The sequence below is a fragment of the Athene noctua genome, chromosome 16, assembly GCF_965140245.1.
Source record: "Athene noctua chromosome 16, bAthNoc1.hap1.1, whole genome shotgun sequence".
In the NCBI taxonomy this organism is placed as follows: domain Eukaryota; kingdom Metazoa; phylum Chordata; class Aves; order Strigiformes; family Strigidae; genus Athene; species Athene noctua.
Genome location: NC_134052.1, coordinates 9070197 through 9086477, shown reverse-complemented (window position 1 = coordinate 9086477; position 16281 = coordinate 9070197). Strand labels below are relative to the sequence as shown.

The 16281-nt window shown below is 48.0% G+C and overlaps 1 protein-coding gene across 1 annotated transcript; it reads left to right on the top strand.

The window, feature by feature from the left end:
- The first annotated feature begins 1278 nt into the window (after positions 1–1278).
- Positions 1279–16281, top strand: SALL4 (spalt like transcription factor 4). The gene is made up of 4 exons (XM_074920449.1): positions 1279–1420; positions 9623–12157; positions 12813–13120; positions 14192–16281. The coding sequence occupies exons 1-4, from the start codon at positions 1351–1353 to the stop codon at positions 14612–14614; spliced, it is 3336 nt and encodes a 1111-aa protein (XP_074776550.1). The 5' UTR covers positions 1279–1350; the 3' UTR covers positions 14615–16281.

Here is a 16281-nt window from a genome sequence, read left to right as displayed (position 1 = left end):
CCTAGATCTTCTGTACTCTGACTCAGTGCTCTGCTCCTCCAAATCAACAAAACCCTTTCTTCACCAACTCAATTTCTCTCCCCAATGTCTTCTAGCAACCCATCTCATTTTTCATACATAGACCTGGGAGGGAAGGATGTTCCACATGAAAACAAAAAAGCAATCCCATCTCCCACAAAGACTCTGCAATCCACATCTTCATATATTCAAGGATCCTCACATTTTTGCTCATGCAAGGTCCAGCTGGCTTCAGTGGGGATCAGAGGGGTGGAGGGGACTCTGCTCTGTAACACTCGGGGGCTTTACAGCAGAGTAAATCCAAGCCTTAGCTGAGCCGGGTCCTGCAGTCACATGGAGCCACATGGGCTCTGCCTCCAGTGTGCCACCAAACGCCAGGGGCCACCCAGCTGGGGCTCTGGAGGAGGATTTAAACGTGGTGCATTTTCACATGGAGCCCAACAGCAGAAGAGGGGAGTAAAAATGAAAATGATTCCACTATGTACTTACACAGTCAACTTAGTACAGGAAAACACTTTCAAAGCATTGTTTTTTCACTTGCTTCAAGTCTTTCACATGAACCTTTTACATGTCTAACGCTTTTATTTGCTGTTAAAAATACTACTGGCTAAAACACTGCTGGCTCAATTTTGTCGGCTTCCCAGAAAGTGAGACTTAAAAGAAGTCTTTAAACAAATGAACCAACGCCAAGCATAATTACGCGCTGTCTGGATCCGCTTTTAAAGCCCCTTAGCTTGCCCACACCACCAGGAGACCCCGGGCTCGTCCATTCGGACAATCAGTGCTCTTTCCTTTTCCACTTTATCTAACGACAAAGGGAAGAATTAGCATTGTCCCGGGCTTCTGCTTGCTTTAGGGAGGGGGGGGGGGAAGAAAAAAAAAAAAGAAAAAGAAAAAAAAGTCTTTAAAGCACAATATAAAAAGCGCAGGTGAGATAACAAAGGTATTGTTCCTCGCCAGCCTGGAAAGTCGGTCTGCCGGCTTGTTTGTTTACTCTCAAAGCTGGCTCCTGCCCCCCCTGCCCGGGGGGGGCTGCCCGGGGCGGCCCCGCCGCCTTTGTCGCCCGCTCGGGCGGGCCGGGCCGGGCCGGGACTACATGGCCCAGCGTGCCCCGCTGCGCCCGGATCAATGGGCCTTATTTGAATAATCTGTGAGCTCTTGGACTCAGGCCAATCAGCTGTCAGGGACCCATGATAAATCGCAATGCATTATTGATAATCATAATTACTCTGACATGCGCATTCCGCCCAATGGGGGTAATTTCCCAACTCTAGGAATTTGTTGTGAAGAGGAAAATAATTGCTACTATTTTGCTCCCGATGCTGGTGCACCATGTCGCGACGGAAGCAGGCGAAGCCCCAGCACATCAACTCCGAGGAGCAGCCCCCAGATGCTGCAAGTGGTAAGGCGCAGAGGAGGGCGCGGAGCCGCCGCGGGTCCCAACTTTCCTGATGCGCGGAGGCGGTGGCGGGGCGCTTGCCGGGGGGGCTTTTTCCACCCTCGTGCTTCATCTCCCGCTTTTTTCCCTCTGTGGGCTCTGCTGGGAACCCGACCCCCAGCTCTTTGCAGGCTTTGGGGGGGCATTTAAATCCCCGCGCCCCTGCGGAGCCCCGGCGCGGTGTTGTTCTGTGGGGCTGAGCGGGGCACCGGCCCCTCGTTATTTTTTGGGGGGTGTTGGCTTGGGGGGGGCTCTGCTTTGGGCTGCTGCGGGGCGCAGCCCTGCGCGGAGCGCGGTGCTGCCCGAGGGGTCTCTCGCCCTGCCCGGCTGGCGACCCCCCAATGCCCCGCACCCCCTGACCCCCCCCCCCTCATCCCGCGGAGTCTGCGCCGGCCCCCGCGTGGGGGGCGCAGGGTTGCGCCGTCCCCGCTGCGCTCGGGGTGCAGCCTCATGGGAGGTGAACCCCAAAGCCGCCCTAAAGGCGGAGGGGATTGGGGGGGGGGGGGGGGGGGGCAAGAGAGGAAGGAATTGTGAACAATCTTCGCAGGGGTAGGAAATAGCTCGAGTGTGGTTTCCCCCGTTTATTTAACGCTTTCTCGGTAGTTATATGAGGATTTTTGTGGGGCTTTTTTTAAAAAACAAAACAACGCTCGGACTATTTTTGTTGGAGATCACAATCGCCCTGGACCTTTTGTAGCTTGACCTCCAGCCATCTTTGATTTCCGACTTCCTAAAATAACTCCGGTGAGCTAATGTGGGGTGTGCGTGAGCGCTTTGTATTTGGGCGGTGTGGGGGATTTTGCTCCCGCAAATCGCTGTCCCTCCTTTTAGGGGAGCTCGCAGCCCCGTGCCTTGCTGAGGGAAAAGTATAAATTCGCGCTCCAGTTAGCCCCGCGCTCCCGGTGGGGGCGGCCGCGCAGGGGAAGGGATGGAGGGGGGGCACTCGCTTGCTGGTGGCCCCCGCGGGAGCGGGGAAGGGCCGGGGCTGCCGGAGCCTGCCCGGCTTTCCTCGACGGAGCAGCATCTTCCTGCAGCCGGGCTGCGGGGGGGCTGGCGGCTCCGGTGCGGGCTCTCCCCACCGCTACTAACGCCCCTGGTGCCGCGGCGCTGGGGACCCCCCCCCACCCCCCCGTGGCCGTCCTGCTCCGCAGCGAGAGTCCCGCGTGGGGAGGGGGAGGCCGGCGGCGAGCTGAGCCGGGCTGCGTTTGTTGGGAGGAGTTGTGGTGGCTGTCCCCCCACGCTTCTCTATGCCCCCCCAAGAACTTTCTGTGGGTTCTCGGCCTTCCTAAGCGGCTGGTTTCGCGTGGGGTTTTTCCATCCCTAGAACTGATAAATACTAGTGCGCCTTACAGGAGCTGCCCGTTCCCAGCCCGCAGGAGGTTCGGGCTCTTAATTTTTTTTTTTTCCTCCTCCCCCCTCTCTTCTTTGAGCCGAAATGTGCAATTGTTGGGTCCGGTTAATGGTGACTTAAGAAACAGCAAGCTGGCCAGAAGGCAATAAATCCCATGTTTAATGCATGACTGTTTTCCTTTGTGCATATGGTTAGGTTGGGGGATGGAGGTGATGTTTCCACATGTAAATCTCTGCCCACTGCTGGAAAGCCACCTCCGGCTCCGCGCTGAAACAAAAGGGTTAATAACTCCTGATGCGGCCCGCTCGGGGCGGGGGAGGTGTGCAGGGAGGGGAGGATCGCTACACACCGTGCTCTCCGGGGCAATGGCCAGCTGCTTTTTTGTTATTGTTGTTGGGGCTTTTTATTTTGTTTTGTTCCCCCCCTCTTTTAACACCAAAACCCTGGATGGAAATCCCTCCGGGAGCCGGGGCAGCCGTTGCACAGCCCGGGGGGAACCTGGAGCAGCTCTCACCCTGCTCGGGGGGATTCTCCCGCCGGTTACGGACGGGACCGTCTTTTGTGGGTCGGGGGGGGGGGGGGGCGGTGCTGCCGCGCGCCGCCCCGCGGCCGCGCTCCGCCGGGACCCTCCGCCGTGGCCCGGGGGCACCGGTGGGGTTCGCCCGCAGGCAGCGGCCGGTGCAGGTCTCGGCACTGGAGCCCCGTCCTGCGCCATCCCCCCTGTCTGCTTTCAGAAATAAAACGCGTGGTCGCGGCTCCGACGGCTGTTCCCGTCCGCGCATCTCCAAAGTACTCTTGAAACTGCCCGCCCCAGGTGTGTCCGCAAATAGCAAGTGATGAAGGTGCAGAACAAAATGGAAATGCCGCAGGGATTTGTCTGGGACATTATCGAATATAAGCATAATCGTAATAATAAAATCAAGCCCTTATCGCCTGTTTTGCAAGTGTTCCTTTTTTTGCAAAGCGGATTGGGACCCACCTCTGTGAACAATGCAGAGTGTTAAGAAACCGTTCTGCTAACCTGGTGATCAATTAACAGGTCAAAAAATCAGCAGGTGGTCACTGGAGAATAATACTACATACTGAAAATTAGCATTTTCACAAAGGGGTTGAAAATGCCCATTGTGCTGCATTGCTGCCATTAAAAAATCTGATTCATTCTTAAAAATACAGTATCAAACGGCAACTTTTTCTCAGGCTAAGATTAGAGATTTCCTTTATTTAAATCCTCGCTTCGTGCTTTCAGAGCTGCAAAAAAATGGAGGGGGGGTGTGTGTGTAGGGGGGTGGTGGTGTTCAACGAGCAAAGCCAAGTTTTGTGGTTCGTTTTCTTTATTTTATTTTTATTTTAGGCTGCCCGAAGGTCCCGCCGGTGGGGAAGGGCGGCCCGGCGGCCGGGGGCAGCGGGAGGGGCGGCGGGGCGGGGTACCGGCCCCCGGCCCTGCCGTGGCTGCGCAGCCGGGGGGTTGCAGCGGTGCGAAGGGTGAGAGGGTGCCTGGGAGCCGGGGGGGGGTGTGTGGGGGGGCGATGCCCGGCTTGTTTTTCCTTTTACGTAAGTGAAACATTATAGTGGTTGTAGTGATGAAGCCCTTTCGCTGGGCTCGGCGGCATGTGACGTTTTGACAGAGCTGCTGCTCTAACCTTTGCCTCCTCCTGCTTGCTGTGGGTGGTAAGTTGATGTCAGGCTTACAATTAGGACTCTCATGCAATTGACCTTGGCAGCGGGGTTTGTGCCGTTTAGCTCGGTCTTAAACACTGTCCTAGTGTTAAGTGTGGTCGGGGGCCGCGCCGGCGGGAGGACCGGCCGCGCCGAGCAGGTAGGGCCGAGGGCGGGTGGCCCCTGGTGCTGCTGCTGGGGGCAGCCCTCCGCGTTTTGGTGTGGCTGCTGTACCCTGAAGCAGGCTCGAGAAACACCCTTTGCTTTTTTTTTTTTTTTTTTTCCCTAAAAAAAAAAAAAGCCATTATACTGGGCTGCTGTTTAGCTCAGGTGTATGCCGGGGGGGGGGGGGGTGAGCGGGACCAGCCCCGCGCTCCCCGGGGAGGCCCCGCCTGGGGGCGGCCGGTTCCCCGCCGGGGCCGGGGCCGGGCGGCAGCGCGGGCCGTGAGTGCCCTCCACCGACCGGCCGGCCCAGCGCGGCTGCTCCGCGCCGCGGCGGGGAGCGCGCAGGCACCGCGGGCAGGGGCGCCCGGCGGCGCGGGGCTCGCCCGGCCCTTGCAGGCGGCCCGGGGGGGGGCTGCCGCCGGCGCCGTGGCCTCCGCTTGAAGTAACTACCTTCATCTTAACCTTCCCCGCGTGTTTTAACACTTCTTTCTTCGCTCCTCCGAAGGGTTTATTCACAGTAGTTTATTCTGCCCTTGGCCGAGTGTTTCTCTCGAATAGGTGGATAATGGAAAGGGTGAATCGGTAGGTAGATAATGAAAGCCTTGAGAGAGAACCTGAAAGCACGTGAAATCCTAATTGTTAGGTGTAACACGTTTCTGGCTAATTCTCGGGTAGAAAAATGATGCTGGTAAATTCAGTGTAAAAAGCATCAGTTCTTTGGAGTATTTCTCTTAAGTAACCAGTCGTGTATTTTGCTTACTCAAGAAAGTGATTTTGTTGTCGTTATATTTAAAGTAAATGTTTTATATGGGGTTTTATAGTGGGAAAAGATGGGAATTTTTTGGGCAGTTTAAAGTTCTTGGAAGTCACAGCTTCCCAGCTGGGAACAGGAAAAAAAAATCAGGGAAGCAGGATGACTGAGAGCAACAGGGGAGGTGGTGGCAGAGGTTTTCACGTTTAGGACTGGAATGGATATTTGCTAATCCTTCATGAGTTAATTTTAATTGGGAAAGTCCAGGATTATGTTAATGTTAAAATAGTTGATTAAAGGTAGTCTGTGGAAAAAGTAAGCTCACAAAGGTGTTAAATTCTTGGGGAAAAAAATGGGGGGGGGGACACACACAGACTGAGATCTGACTATTTCTTCCCAATTCTAGTGAAATATAACTTTACCACAGTTGGGAAAAAAAAAAAAAAAGTCGGTAATTGCTCAGATGAGTGGTGGACCAGCAGAACCTTTTTTTTGAATCACATCAAAACAGACAAGACTTATTTCATTTCTCTTTTACTGGGTCCCTTAAAAAAAAATTAATTCGAGCTGTGTGGATTTTATCAGCCTTCCTTGTCGATGACCGCCTTGTCCTACACAATAGTGGATTTTTTCCATCCATTTGCCAGTGATTCAATCTAACCCCCCTGCTGGGTTTACTGCATTCTTCTAACTTATTGGATAACTAGATGCTGAGAGATAACATTCCTGAAATTCGGGGGTGGGGAGATAAAAAAAACAGTAGAAGTCCTATCCCTGGGAAGCCTTTGGAGAGGGTTAAGTGAAGTGCACAAGCAATTGTGGCAGGGCTCTCCGCTCCTCGGTAAATCTCCGTACAGTATGCGGACAGAGCGGGGTGCGCAGGGAGGTTTCTTTGCAGAGAAACCCCACGATTTCAGACCGTTAAGTTCATGTCAGCGGTATCTGCTCCGGGGGGGCGGGCGGCTCAGCGTGGGGGTTTGGGTAAATGAGGTGCTCTGATTGCAGGCGCTTGGTGCTCCTGCGAGGCTGGGGGGAGGATGGAGCTGGAGATCAAGATGAAGAGTTTCACACAAGCTGTTGGGTGTTTTAAAGAAACAGTAAATTGCTCCTTCGTTATTCCAGCTACCACAGAGTAACCAAGCGTCCTGCTTCTACTGACTGTATTTTTAAACCCTTTTTGATCTAGAGGAAGCTAATACACTCACTTATTCTAAGGTAGAAAGGAAAATAAGGCATAACTCTTCCCTACTTGGCTTGCAGCGAGTCAGTACAAGCTGGGAATTGAATTTATTTGGAGTCCTTGAGCTAGTGCCTTGCTGTCAGACAGGGGAACTGGGAACTAAACTGTGTGTCGGGCAGGGAGAGCTGGCAGGGCCAGGACAGGGCTGCTAACCTGCCAGCTGCTGCCAAACACGGGTACCTTCAGTTTACCCGAGGTTTTTTTTCCTCTTAAGGTGGCAACTGTTGCATAGGAACAGAAAAGTAACCTCTGGAGCTTCTCAGAATTATGAAAATTTGGAGCATAGGCTGTGCTGGAGATTGGAAAAGGGGGCTTTGAATTTAGCATGGTCTTATCAGTGGGGAAAAAAAAAAAAAAGAACTATCAATGGAAGGGAGATAAATGATCATACGCTTTGAAGCAGTTAAAGTTTGAAGACTTGTCTAGACATAGTTATCCTGGAATACCTCCTTGGGGGTGGGCAGCAGTCTTTCATGCAGACGGTTCTACTCCACTTCGAACATTTTGCATGGCCCCTGCTGAGGTGCAGGCTGCAGTGTGAAGTGCATGTGCTCACAGGGAGAGGCTGTGGAAGGAAAAGCTTTGTGCTTTCTAAAGTAAAACCTGAGGTTATTTTGCAACACGGGGAAACTGTATAGTTGGGCCCGAGACGTTAGACTGTTAAAGTCCTAAATCCTAAAGGATTTGGAAAGGAGGGTTTGCTGTTTTAGCCTGTTCTGTGAAATACCTGTTGGATGGATGTTATGAAAGTAGTCAAGTAAAGACCTCTTGAGTCAGTGTACAGGGTAGTTACACAAGCTGCTTGTCTTTTTCAATAGCAGTGCTTTCTTTCCCTTTATATCTACTCAGACTTTTGCAAAGATGAATTTAAAAACATCCATTCTTGACCTCATTTGGTTCTATTTATTGACCAAGTTCTGAATCATGTACTACTTGTACTTCTCTGCAGACTAGATTTCTCTCTATATTTTTCCATAGAGCTAAATCAACCTAAGAGGCATCAATTTAATGATTCTTGGGGTAGGAAATGTAAGCTAAAAACTATGCTTCTACTATTATCTCCTTCACTTGTGGAAGTTGTTTGGGCTGAAGGAGGAGGGGGAAAAAAGTATTTAATTTTTTCTGTTTAGGTATGAGGGATCCAAACAGTTTTGACCATAGCTGTGCTGAGAACACCTTTCCTCCCCGTTCAAGGACTTGCAACCCTGAAATGTGCGTGGTTAACAGAATTGCATACATATAGATTGGGATTTATTGCTCTTCAGATTATAGCATAACAGGACTCTGATACTTGAGTTTTTTAATTGATCAAGCTGTTTTTAAGAAAAAACTTGCATGTGCATTGTCATCGACATTAAACAGTTGAAGTTCGATTTGTTGTATATACATATAATACCCTTGTTAACTTAAGAAATGTCAAGGTTTGTGATATCTTCCCTTACAGAGCTTTTACATTACCCTGAAACAGTAAGTCAATGTGCTTGAGTTGTTGCTTGGACATGCTTCCCCTCCACCCTGCCATGTACAGGATATACACATGTATCAGATGTGTGGTTCAGTTACACCTTTAAAATGAAAGCCGCAAATAGCTGCTGTGCTTGCAGAGTCTTCGGTTCCCCTTGTAAAATGGTGTGGGTTAGTAATGTGGAATCGGAGCTGAGCCCTGAGATGAATTACTGGAGAAGCAGGACCTGAACAGAAGACGTCTCATAAAACAAATTCTCAATTGTGGTTGAAGTCTGCAGTGTGCCCCACCAGGTGGGTGGGAGGTGAAGTACTTGGTTACTGCACCCTTGGCGCTCATCAAAACTGGACCAATTGATGTCAGTTCCAGGACACTTCACCTGATGGGGGCTGTAATACATCCGCAGTCCTTCCCCCTTCCCCCTCAGCTCTATAAGCCTCAAGTTTTACCTCCTGAACGCTTCTGTGTGCCAGGCCCCGAATGCTTGCCTACCTTGAGCTGGGTGTGAGTTTGTTGTTTGAAGGATGGCTAGACTGAGCAAAAACATCCTGTTTTCGTTTAGAATTTCTCTTAACCTCTCTTCCCGTCCTGATATTTCCCTGAATTATGGGTTTTTTTGTCCGCATGCAAATTATGCTCAGTTTAATCTGTGGGGCGCTGGTGGAGGAAGGGCAGGAGTGGACTTGCCGACCAGCTTTGCTTTGCCTCCCCCTCCCTAAAAATGGGTGGGTGAGTTGTGGCTGCAGCTAACTAAACAGGGCGTCCTGAGCAGGTCTGAAACAACTTCGTGTGGTTTGCAAGTAGGACTTGTTGCTTCGCTGTCTAATAATCATCGGTATCAATGTAGGCTCGTACCTATGTGTGTGGTGTTCTGTAAGTTAATCGTATTTGCTTTACTACTGTGGCTTTTTAGTGGTTTTTTTATGTTAGCTTGCTTTTGAAGTATTTAAAAGCTAATATTGGACTTACTTTTGCTTTTGTCAGCCCTCTTCGGTAGTAATTACTTCCATAATGGCGGAGCAAATGTCGTTTAGTAGATCAGTGTACAATTAAGAAAGGCTCTGAGGTTCCTGCGTTAACAATCTGATATGAATTTCTGTGAGACGCTTAATTAAGGTTTGTAAACTGAAGTACAAACACAAAATAAATTTAGGTGATGTTTTGCTTCAGTGTTATGAAGCCACCTCTATCTTCCTTGAGTCATATTCCTTTTAAACTATTTTGCAGGTGCTAGCTACCTTGTTGCACTGTCTCTTTACCTGTATAAAAGGATTTGTGATAAACCTCTTTTCCCCCAAGCCTCATGAGGTTCCTTTTATATTATTGTTTTATTGAAAACGGAATTAAGATGCAGATTTATTTGGGGCTGCAAATGAATTGGCAGCAAAACAAAGAGAAGAAGTTCAGATTGATCTGTAAACTTGATTCCAGTGTCTTGTGTCTTCAACTTGCAATTCAGGTGAAATCAGTGATCTTAAGAATAGGAAAGACTTGATCTAAATCTAGCTATTAATAATGTAACTTTCTTTTATTTTAAGGGAGTCCACAAGACGTCCCAGGTGACAGAGATGGTGAAATGAGTTCCAAAAGGTGCCGCACGGAGGAAACTAAAATCTGTGAGAAATGCTGTGCAGAGTTCTTTGATCTCTCTGAATTCCTTGAGCATAAGAAAAATTGCACTAAAAATCCACCTGTTCTAATCATGAGTGACAGTGAGGGAACAGTACCCCCTGAAAGCTTCTCTGAATCTTCTCTAGGGAGCTTTGCAAGTGATCGAATGGATAGCAGGGCACGCAAGGACATTCAGGCAAAGGGCTGCACTGGTTCTACAGAAAAAAGAGAAGGAAAAATGGATGCTGAGGCAGTAGGAGGAATGTACCTTAAAATAGAACCCCCCGTCACACCTGCAGCTTCTGGGCTGAGCTATCTACCAAAATCCAAAGTACCGAACACTAACGTGACTTTGCAGACGATACGCGGCACTAAAGTGGCTGTGAACCAGCGGACCTCTGATGCCATCTCTTCTTCAGCAGCCAGTTTTAATGCTATCCCCATGATCCTGGAGCAGCTCGTCTGTTTGCAGCAGCAGCAACTCCAGCAAATTCAGTTGACGGAGCAAATTCGCATTCAGATTGCCATGATGGCTCCCCATGCCCTGCATCCTTCTATAGCAGCTGCTACTGATCCACTAAAAGCTCTGGGCGCTCACATGTCTCAGCAGCTGTCGGCTGCTGTTGCTTTAATCGGACAGAAAGCTGGAAGCCAGAGCCTATCACTGGAATCCTTGAAGCAAGGAAAACTACCTCATTCTAACACTGGCGTTGCGGCCGCCACCTCGCTGGCTGCTGGGCTTTCCTCCTCATTCCCCTTGAAGCCAGAGGCAAGCAGAAGCCTCCCCGGCTCCATGTCTCGGTTCCCTAATCCTTTGCTACCTCAGTCCTCCAACTCCGTCATCTTCCAAAATCCGCTTTCGGCTGTTTCTTCTGTAATAGATTCCTCAAAGAAGGGGAAAGGAAAACCTCCCAACATCAGCGTGTCTGAAAGCAAACCGAACGCAGAAGAGCCATTCTTCAAACACAAGTGTAAATTCTGTGGCAAGGTCTTTGGCAACGACAGTGCCCTGCAGATCCACCTCCGTTCCCACACCGGTGAAAGACCCTACAAGTGTAACATTTGTGGTAACCGCTTTACAACCAAAGGAAACCTTAAAGTGCATTTTCAGCGCCACAAAGACAAATATCCCCACATAAAGATGAATCCTTACCCGGTTCCTGAGCACCTGGACAATGTTCCCACTAGCACTGGAATCCCATATGGGATGTCTGTGCCACTGGATGAGTCTAACCTAATTGTGGATAGCAAACCTCTCCTAACAACGCTGCCTACCTCTGCGGCCACCAGTGCACCTCAGACCACCTCCAGCTTAGCAGGCATTAAGGAGTCTCTGCCCAGTACATTCTCAAGTGACCTGCAGCCAAGGCCTTCTCCAGAAAGTGAGGGTGGCTCTTCCTCCTCGGGGGCGGTCGGTCATGAATCGGGAACAGAGCAGAGCTTGAGTTCACCACAAGCTACCTGCAGCGTGAGCATCTTCCATGTAAGTGGGTCAAACGAGCAAGGCTCAGAAACATCGAAGCTTCAGCAACTGGTTGAAAATATTGACAAATCCACTGCTGACCCTAATGAGTGCCTGATCTGTCACAGAGTGCTGAGCTGCCAGAGTTCACTCAAAATGCATTATCGTACTCACACTGGAGAGAGGCCATTCAAGTGTAAAATCTGTGGCCGTGCCTTCTCCACTAAAGGGAACCTTAAAACTCATTATGGTGTCCATCGGGCCAATACTCCTTTAAAGATGCAACATTCGTGTCCTATTTGCCAGAAGAAGTTTACAAATGCAGTTGTGTTGCAGCAGCATATCCGCATGCATATGGGGGGACAAATACCCAACACACCAATGCCAGAAAACACCTGTGACAATACTGATGTGGATCCTACTGTGGCTGAGAAGAACGGAGAGACCAGTCGCCCAGATGAGACCGTGGAAAGCATAGAGATGGAAGAGGACCCAGACTCTCAGGATGGCCCTAGGAGTTCTTCAAAACCTCCTACTCCGTATGATGCACAGTCAGAATCGCCAGCCACGGCAGCCACCTTCTCTGGTGTTGCAGCACTGGAGAATCAAATGAAGATCGTCAACTCCGCTTTGAACTTGCAGCGGCAAAGCAGCTTGAAGTCTAGTGACAATGGCTCAGCAGAAAGCGATGGCATGACAAATGATTCATCTTCTGTGGCAGGAGATCCAGATTATCAGAACGGCAGGAGTCCTGCTGCCTCCGAGTCTGCGTCGCTCCAGGCTCTGTCCCCAGCCAACAGCCAAGCTGAGAGCGTAAGGTCGAAGTCACCTAGCTTCAATAATCAAGAAGATACAGGCACAGGAAATAAGTTGGAGGGTCCTGAGAATGCTTCTGCAGAAGTGGAAGGGGTCGTTGGTGCTTTGGATTTAACTTATGGCAATATTGGTCGAAAGGTCATTAAAGAAGAACCTGGGTTACACTTTGCAAATGGAGAATATGGTGAGTGATATGAAATGCTGGCAATAACTTGGGGTGAGGTAGTAGGACTGGAGGAAATCCATCTCCAAAAGGACCAACAGGAGTAAAAACCTCCTCAGCTTTCCCCTCTTCCTTCTCTATTAGCATAGAGGTGTACACCCTGTAAAGTTTTCCTGACTCAGTCAGACTCAAAGTTCGACAAAATCCAAAAACTTAAGGGCTGTCGATTCCTGCAAGGGGTAGCATAGAGGTCCTTAAAATAAATAGAGGCTGTGCACTTACCATCTTTCATGGGCTCACCTGACACCTCCTTATAGCTCTATAAAAGACACGTATTTGTGTTTCATGGAAAAATGCTTAATCCAAGAATGTGACTCTGGAATCTTTTCTGGGGTTTTTGACCTCTTCAGTACTGAGGCTGATGTTGATCTGAATCTGATCAGAAAGTGAGACTTTCTAACTCCTAAGCTCACCAACAAAAATAGGGGTGAACTGATTAATTTCAGAACATCCTAGCAAGTGTGATAGCAGCCTTACCGCATGGCTTGGGAGGGCTTTGCAGGGAGGCTCTTGAGGCACCTGCAGCTCCAAAGACGGGGCCTCTGGTATCTTACCCAGGTTTAAGTTTGGAAGCAGAAGAAGCTTGGGGTAATCATTATCTTTGCTTTCTTTACAGGTCGAAGTAGTATTCCAGCTGCTTTTGTTAGAGCCCCACCAGCCCTCATAAAAATGGAGGTGCCCAGTGAGCGTCCCATTAGCACTAGCCATTTCATTGGCCCACCAGCTCTCTCCCCTGGTGTTGCCCCTCTCCTTGTGCCACGACCAAAATTCTGCCGTCCTGCCAAACAGCACATCTGCACTACGTGTGGGAAGAACTTCTCCTCTGCCAGCGCCCTTCAGATTCATGAACGGACCCATACTGGTGAAAAGCCATTTGCCTGTACCATCTGTGGGAGAGCCTTTACAACAAAAGGAAACCTGAAGGTAAGTCGTCTCTTCTGTTGTGATTTCTTTTGTCCGGGAAAGTCATACCTGGGAGGGAAAGACTATTGCTAATATTTGTCCTGCCTCTGGGGACAACTTTGATTTTCTTTTAATTCCTCAAATGGTTATCTTTGACTTTTGTCTCTCCTTCCTGAGTTTCTTCACACAACTTGTTAAACAGTGTGCCGAGATCACCCACAGAAGTCTTTGCTACTGTACTTGACTTTGCTTTTCGGATGGTAGGGAAGGCTTAGCCCTTACTAAGCAGATTTGCTTTATTTTCATTTGGATTTGGATGTGTCGAGGCATAAACATTTCATAGACTGAATGCTACAGAATGATGCCTACAGAACACATGCACTGCTTGAAACAGCATGCAGGACAAGGAGGGATAAAACTGAGAGGATAATCCCGAGATGGCACAAAGTACTTGGGGATTGTGTCTAAGCACTTGCTGAAGAAGTGCTGCAAGTCTGTCCTTATTGTCAGATTAATCCATTTGCCCTGTAAGAGACTCACAGCTCCCTCACTTGCACAGAGGCTTCCCACAAGAACCTCTTCAAGCTCTTCAGTCCTCTTGCATAAATGCCAGTGGGGAGGGAAAATACTCTGCAGTTTGCGAACAGTCGCTTGCTGGAAGCACTAGCATTATGTTTGTTGTGTGGAAGATTTTACCTTAGGTGTAACCTCTCTTCTGAATTATTCGAGTTTTTTGGCGTTACCTAGTATGTTTTTCAATGTAGTCTTCATGGTAGAAAATGTGGCTTTTACTTTTTTGTGGAGGAAGGGGGCATCTTTGCCAACACCACTTTCAGGACTGTGTTTTTACACTTACTGTAAACACTTCCAGCAGTAAACTTGAGAGCTACGATGATGTCAGGCAGTAGAATGACTATCTTGCACATGCCAGGAAGAGAACAAAGACAAGAACTAGCCATCTTAAATACTTACCTGAATGCAAAATTACTTCTACTTTGCCTACAGCCGACTTGTTCAGAAGAACTTGGGTATACCACAGAAGAGCTGCAGTATTAATGATTCTCTTTACTTTTTTTTTTTCCCCTATGGAAGGTCCATGTAGGAACTCACATGTGGAATAACTCTGCCAGGCGGGGAAGAAGGCTTTCAATTGATAACCCCATGGCTCTGCTGGGGAATGATCCCAAGAAGGTATCTGAAATGTTTCCGAAGGATATAATGCCTCCGTCAGTGAGCATTGACCCCACAGTATGGAACCAGTATGCAGCGGTACTCAGCAATGGCATAGCAATGAAGACTAATGAGATCTCGGTGATCCAGAGCGGTGGCTTACCTGCCCTTCCAGTCACCATTGGGGGTGGTTCGGCAATAAATACTGCTACGGTCTCCAAAATAGATGGGACCCAGTCTGGGACTGGTTCTGATACAGAGAAGGCCAGTGGTGCTGCTGCAGACAATGTGCCAAAACACCAGTTCCCTCACTTCATGGAGGAGAACAAAATTGCTGTTAGTTAAAAACTCTAGTGAAGTTGACGTACAGAAAGAACAAATATATATATACACAAACATATATTTTTAAGAGATTCCACTTCAGCCTCCTATTTTCCTATTGACGTGCAAATGATTTTATGGTTGTCTTTGTAAGAGTTGCCCAGAGTACAATCATGATATTGCTTTGCAAATAGTAAATAATAAAAGAATAGGATTTCCTTCTATTTGGAAAGATGCGGGTCTTGCAAAGTAGTTCTTACGTGTGACTTTAATGTGTACAGCCTTACAGAAGTTTCTACAACTTGAAATTCCAAAGGTTAGAATATTTACCTCTTTGTTTAGAGTGAAATACTTGGGGGTTTTGAATAGAGTGGAAACAACCTACTGTTGATGGAAAAGCTTCTATTTACTGGTGAGAAATGAAAATTATTAATGCGGGTAAATATCCTAGAATGTCTGCCACCCTCTTAGAAATAGTTTTTCTGTTTGGATTTTTGGCTCTGTGTGGTTTCTGAATGTACTTTTTACTATAATGGCTATAAAAACGGCAAGATTTTTTTTTAATTCCTTTTTTGCCTCAGAAGTTCTATGAAAAGAAAGTTGCTGTTTTTCTTTAATCACTGCTCCTAAGGAAGTAATTTTCTGTATTGTTGACTGCTGCTTATTTAATACTACTACTAGGACAGTCTTTCAAGTATAGTGCCAAAACTCCTACTTCCAAAGATGTGCAGTTTTTCCTAGATGTTTTATTTCAATACCGAGAGCCCCAAACAAGCATGGGTGGGTATGTATATACTTTTTTTTTTTTTTCTCTCTCTTGAAAGGGAAGACTTGCCTTGGGAAGTCAGGTCTAAAAGCTCTGCAAGGAATCTCAGGTGACTGTTGCAGTTAGGCATGGGAACTGGTTTCCTTAGCAAGAGACTTTTTTTATTTTTATTTTTTTCATTTGGGTAATTTAGAAGATCAGTCTGTGTAAACCTGTATTTAAATATGAAGTATTCATGCTTAGGTTAAATGTTTTGTGGGTTTTTGGATGGCATTCCTACTCTGGTCATTAAGTTTCTTGGTGGTCTGCGAACTTGCATTCTACCAAAATGGTAATTAATGATCCATGTGTATTGTATGAAGGTTGCTGGGATAGTCATCTGGATTCTAAGTTATCTACCTCATTTTTTCCTTTTGTAGTTGTAGTGTCTATTTTTCTATTAATGACCACTGTAATGAACTGAGATTCAAGCAGATGCTTCCATGCACTATCTGAAACCAAAACCTGATGTATTAGTGGAAGCACCTGAAGACTTACTGGACTGACCTTTCACTATTCCTCTAACGTCTGCTGGAACTGTGTGTGTAATGGGATCTAAACCAGGCTGGAAAGCGAGCATTTGGTATGGAAGGACTGAACGATGGAAAGAAGTCTGGTTGTTGACTGCAGGAAATCTTCAAGTCCAGTCTCCGTTGTGGAAGGCCCCAAAAATGCGGATTACCAAAAGTTTGTGTAATGTTGTTGCACCTGATTCTTGCTTATGATCTCTGTATGCCGAGTTGTGCCTTTCCTGCTGGACTTGTAAGTAAGAACATACCAGTACCTGTTTACACTGTAAAATGGATATTGTTACATAGACCATGCAAAAGGCATCCCAATTGTCAAGTTTCTGCATTGTGAATGTATGACTTTAAGAACTCTGTAG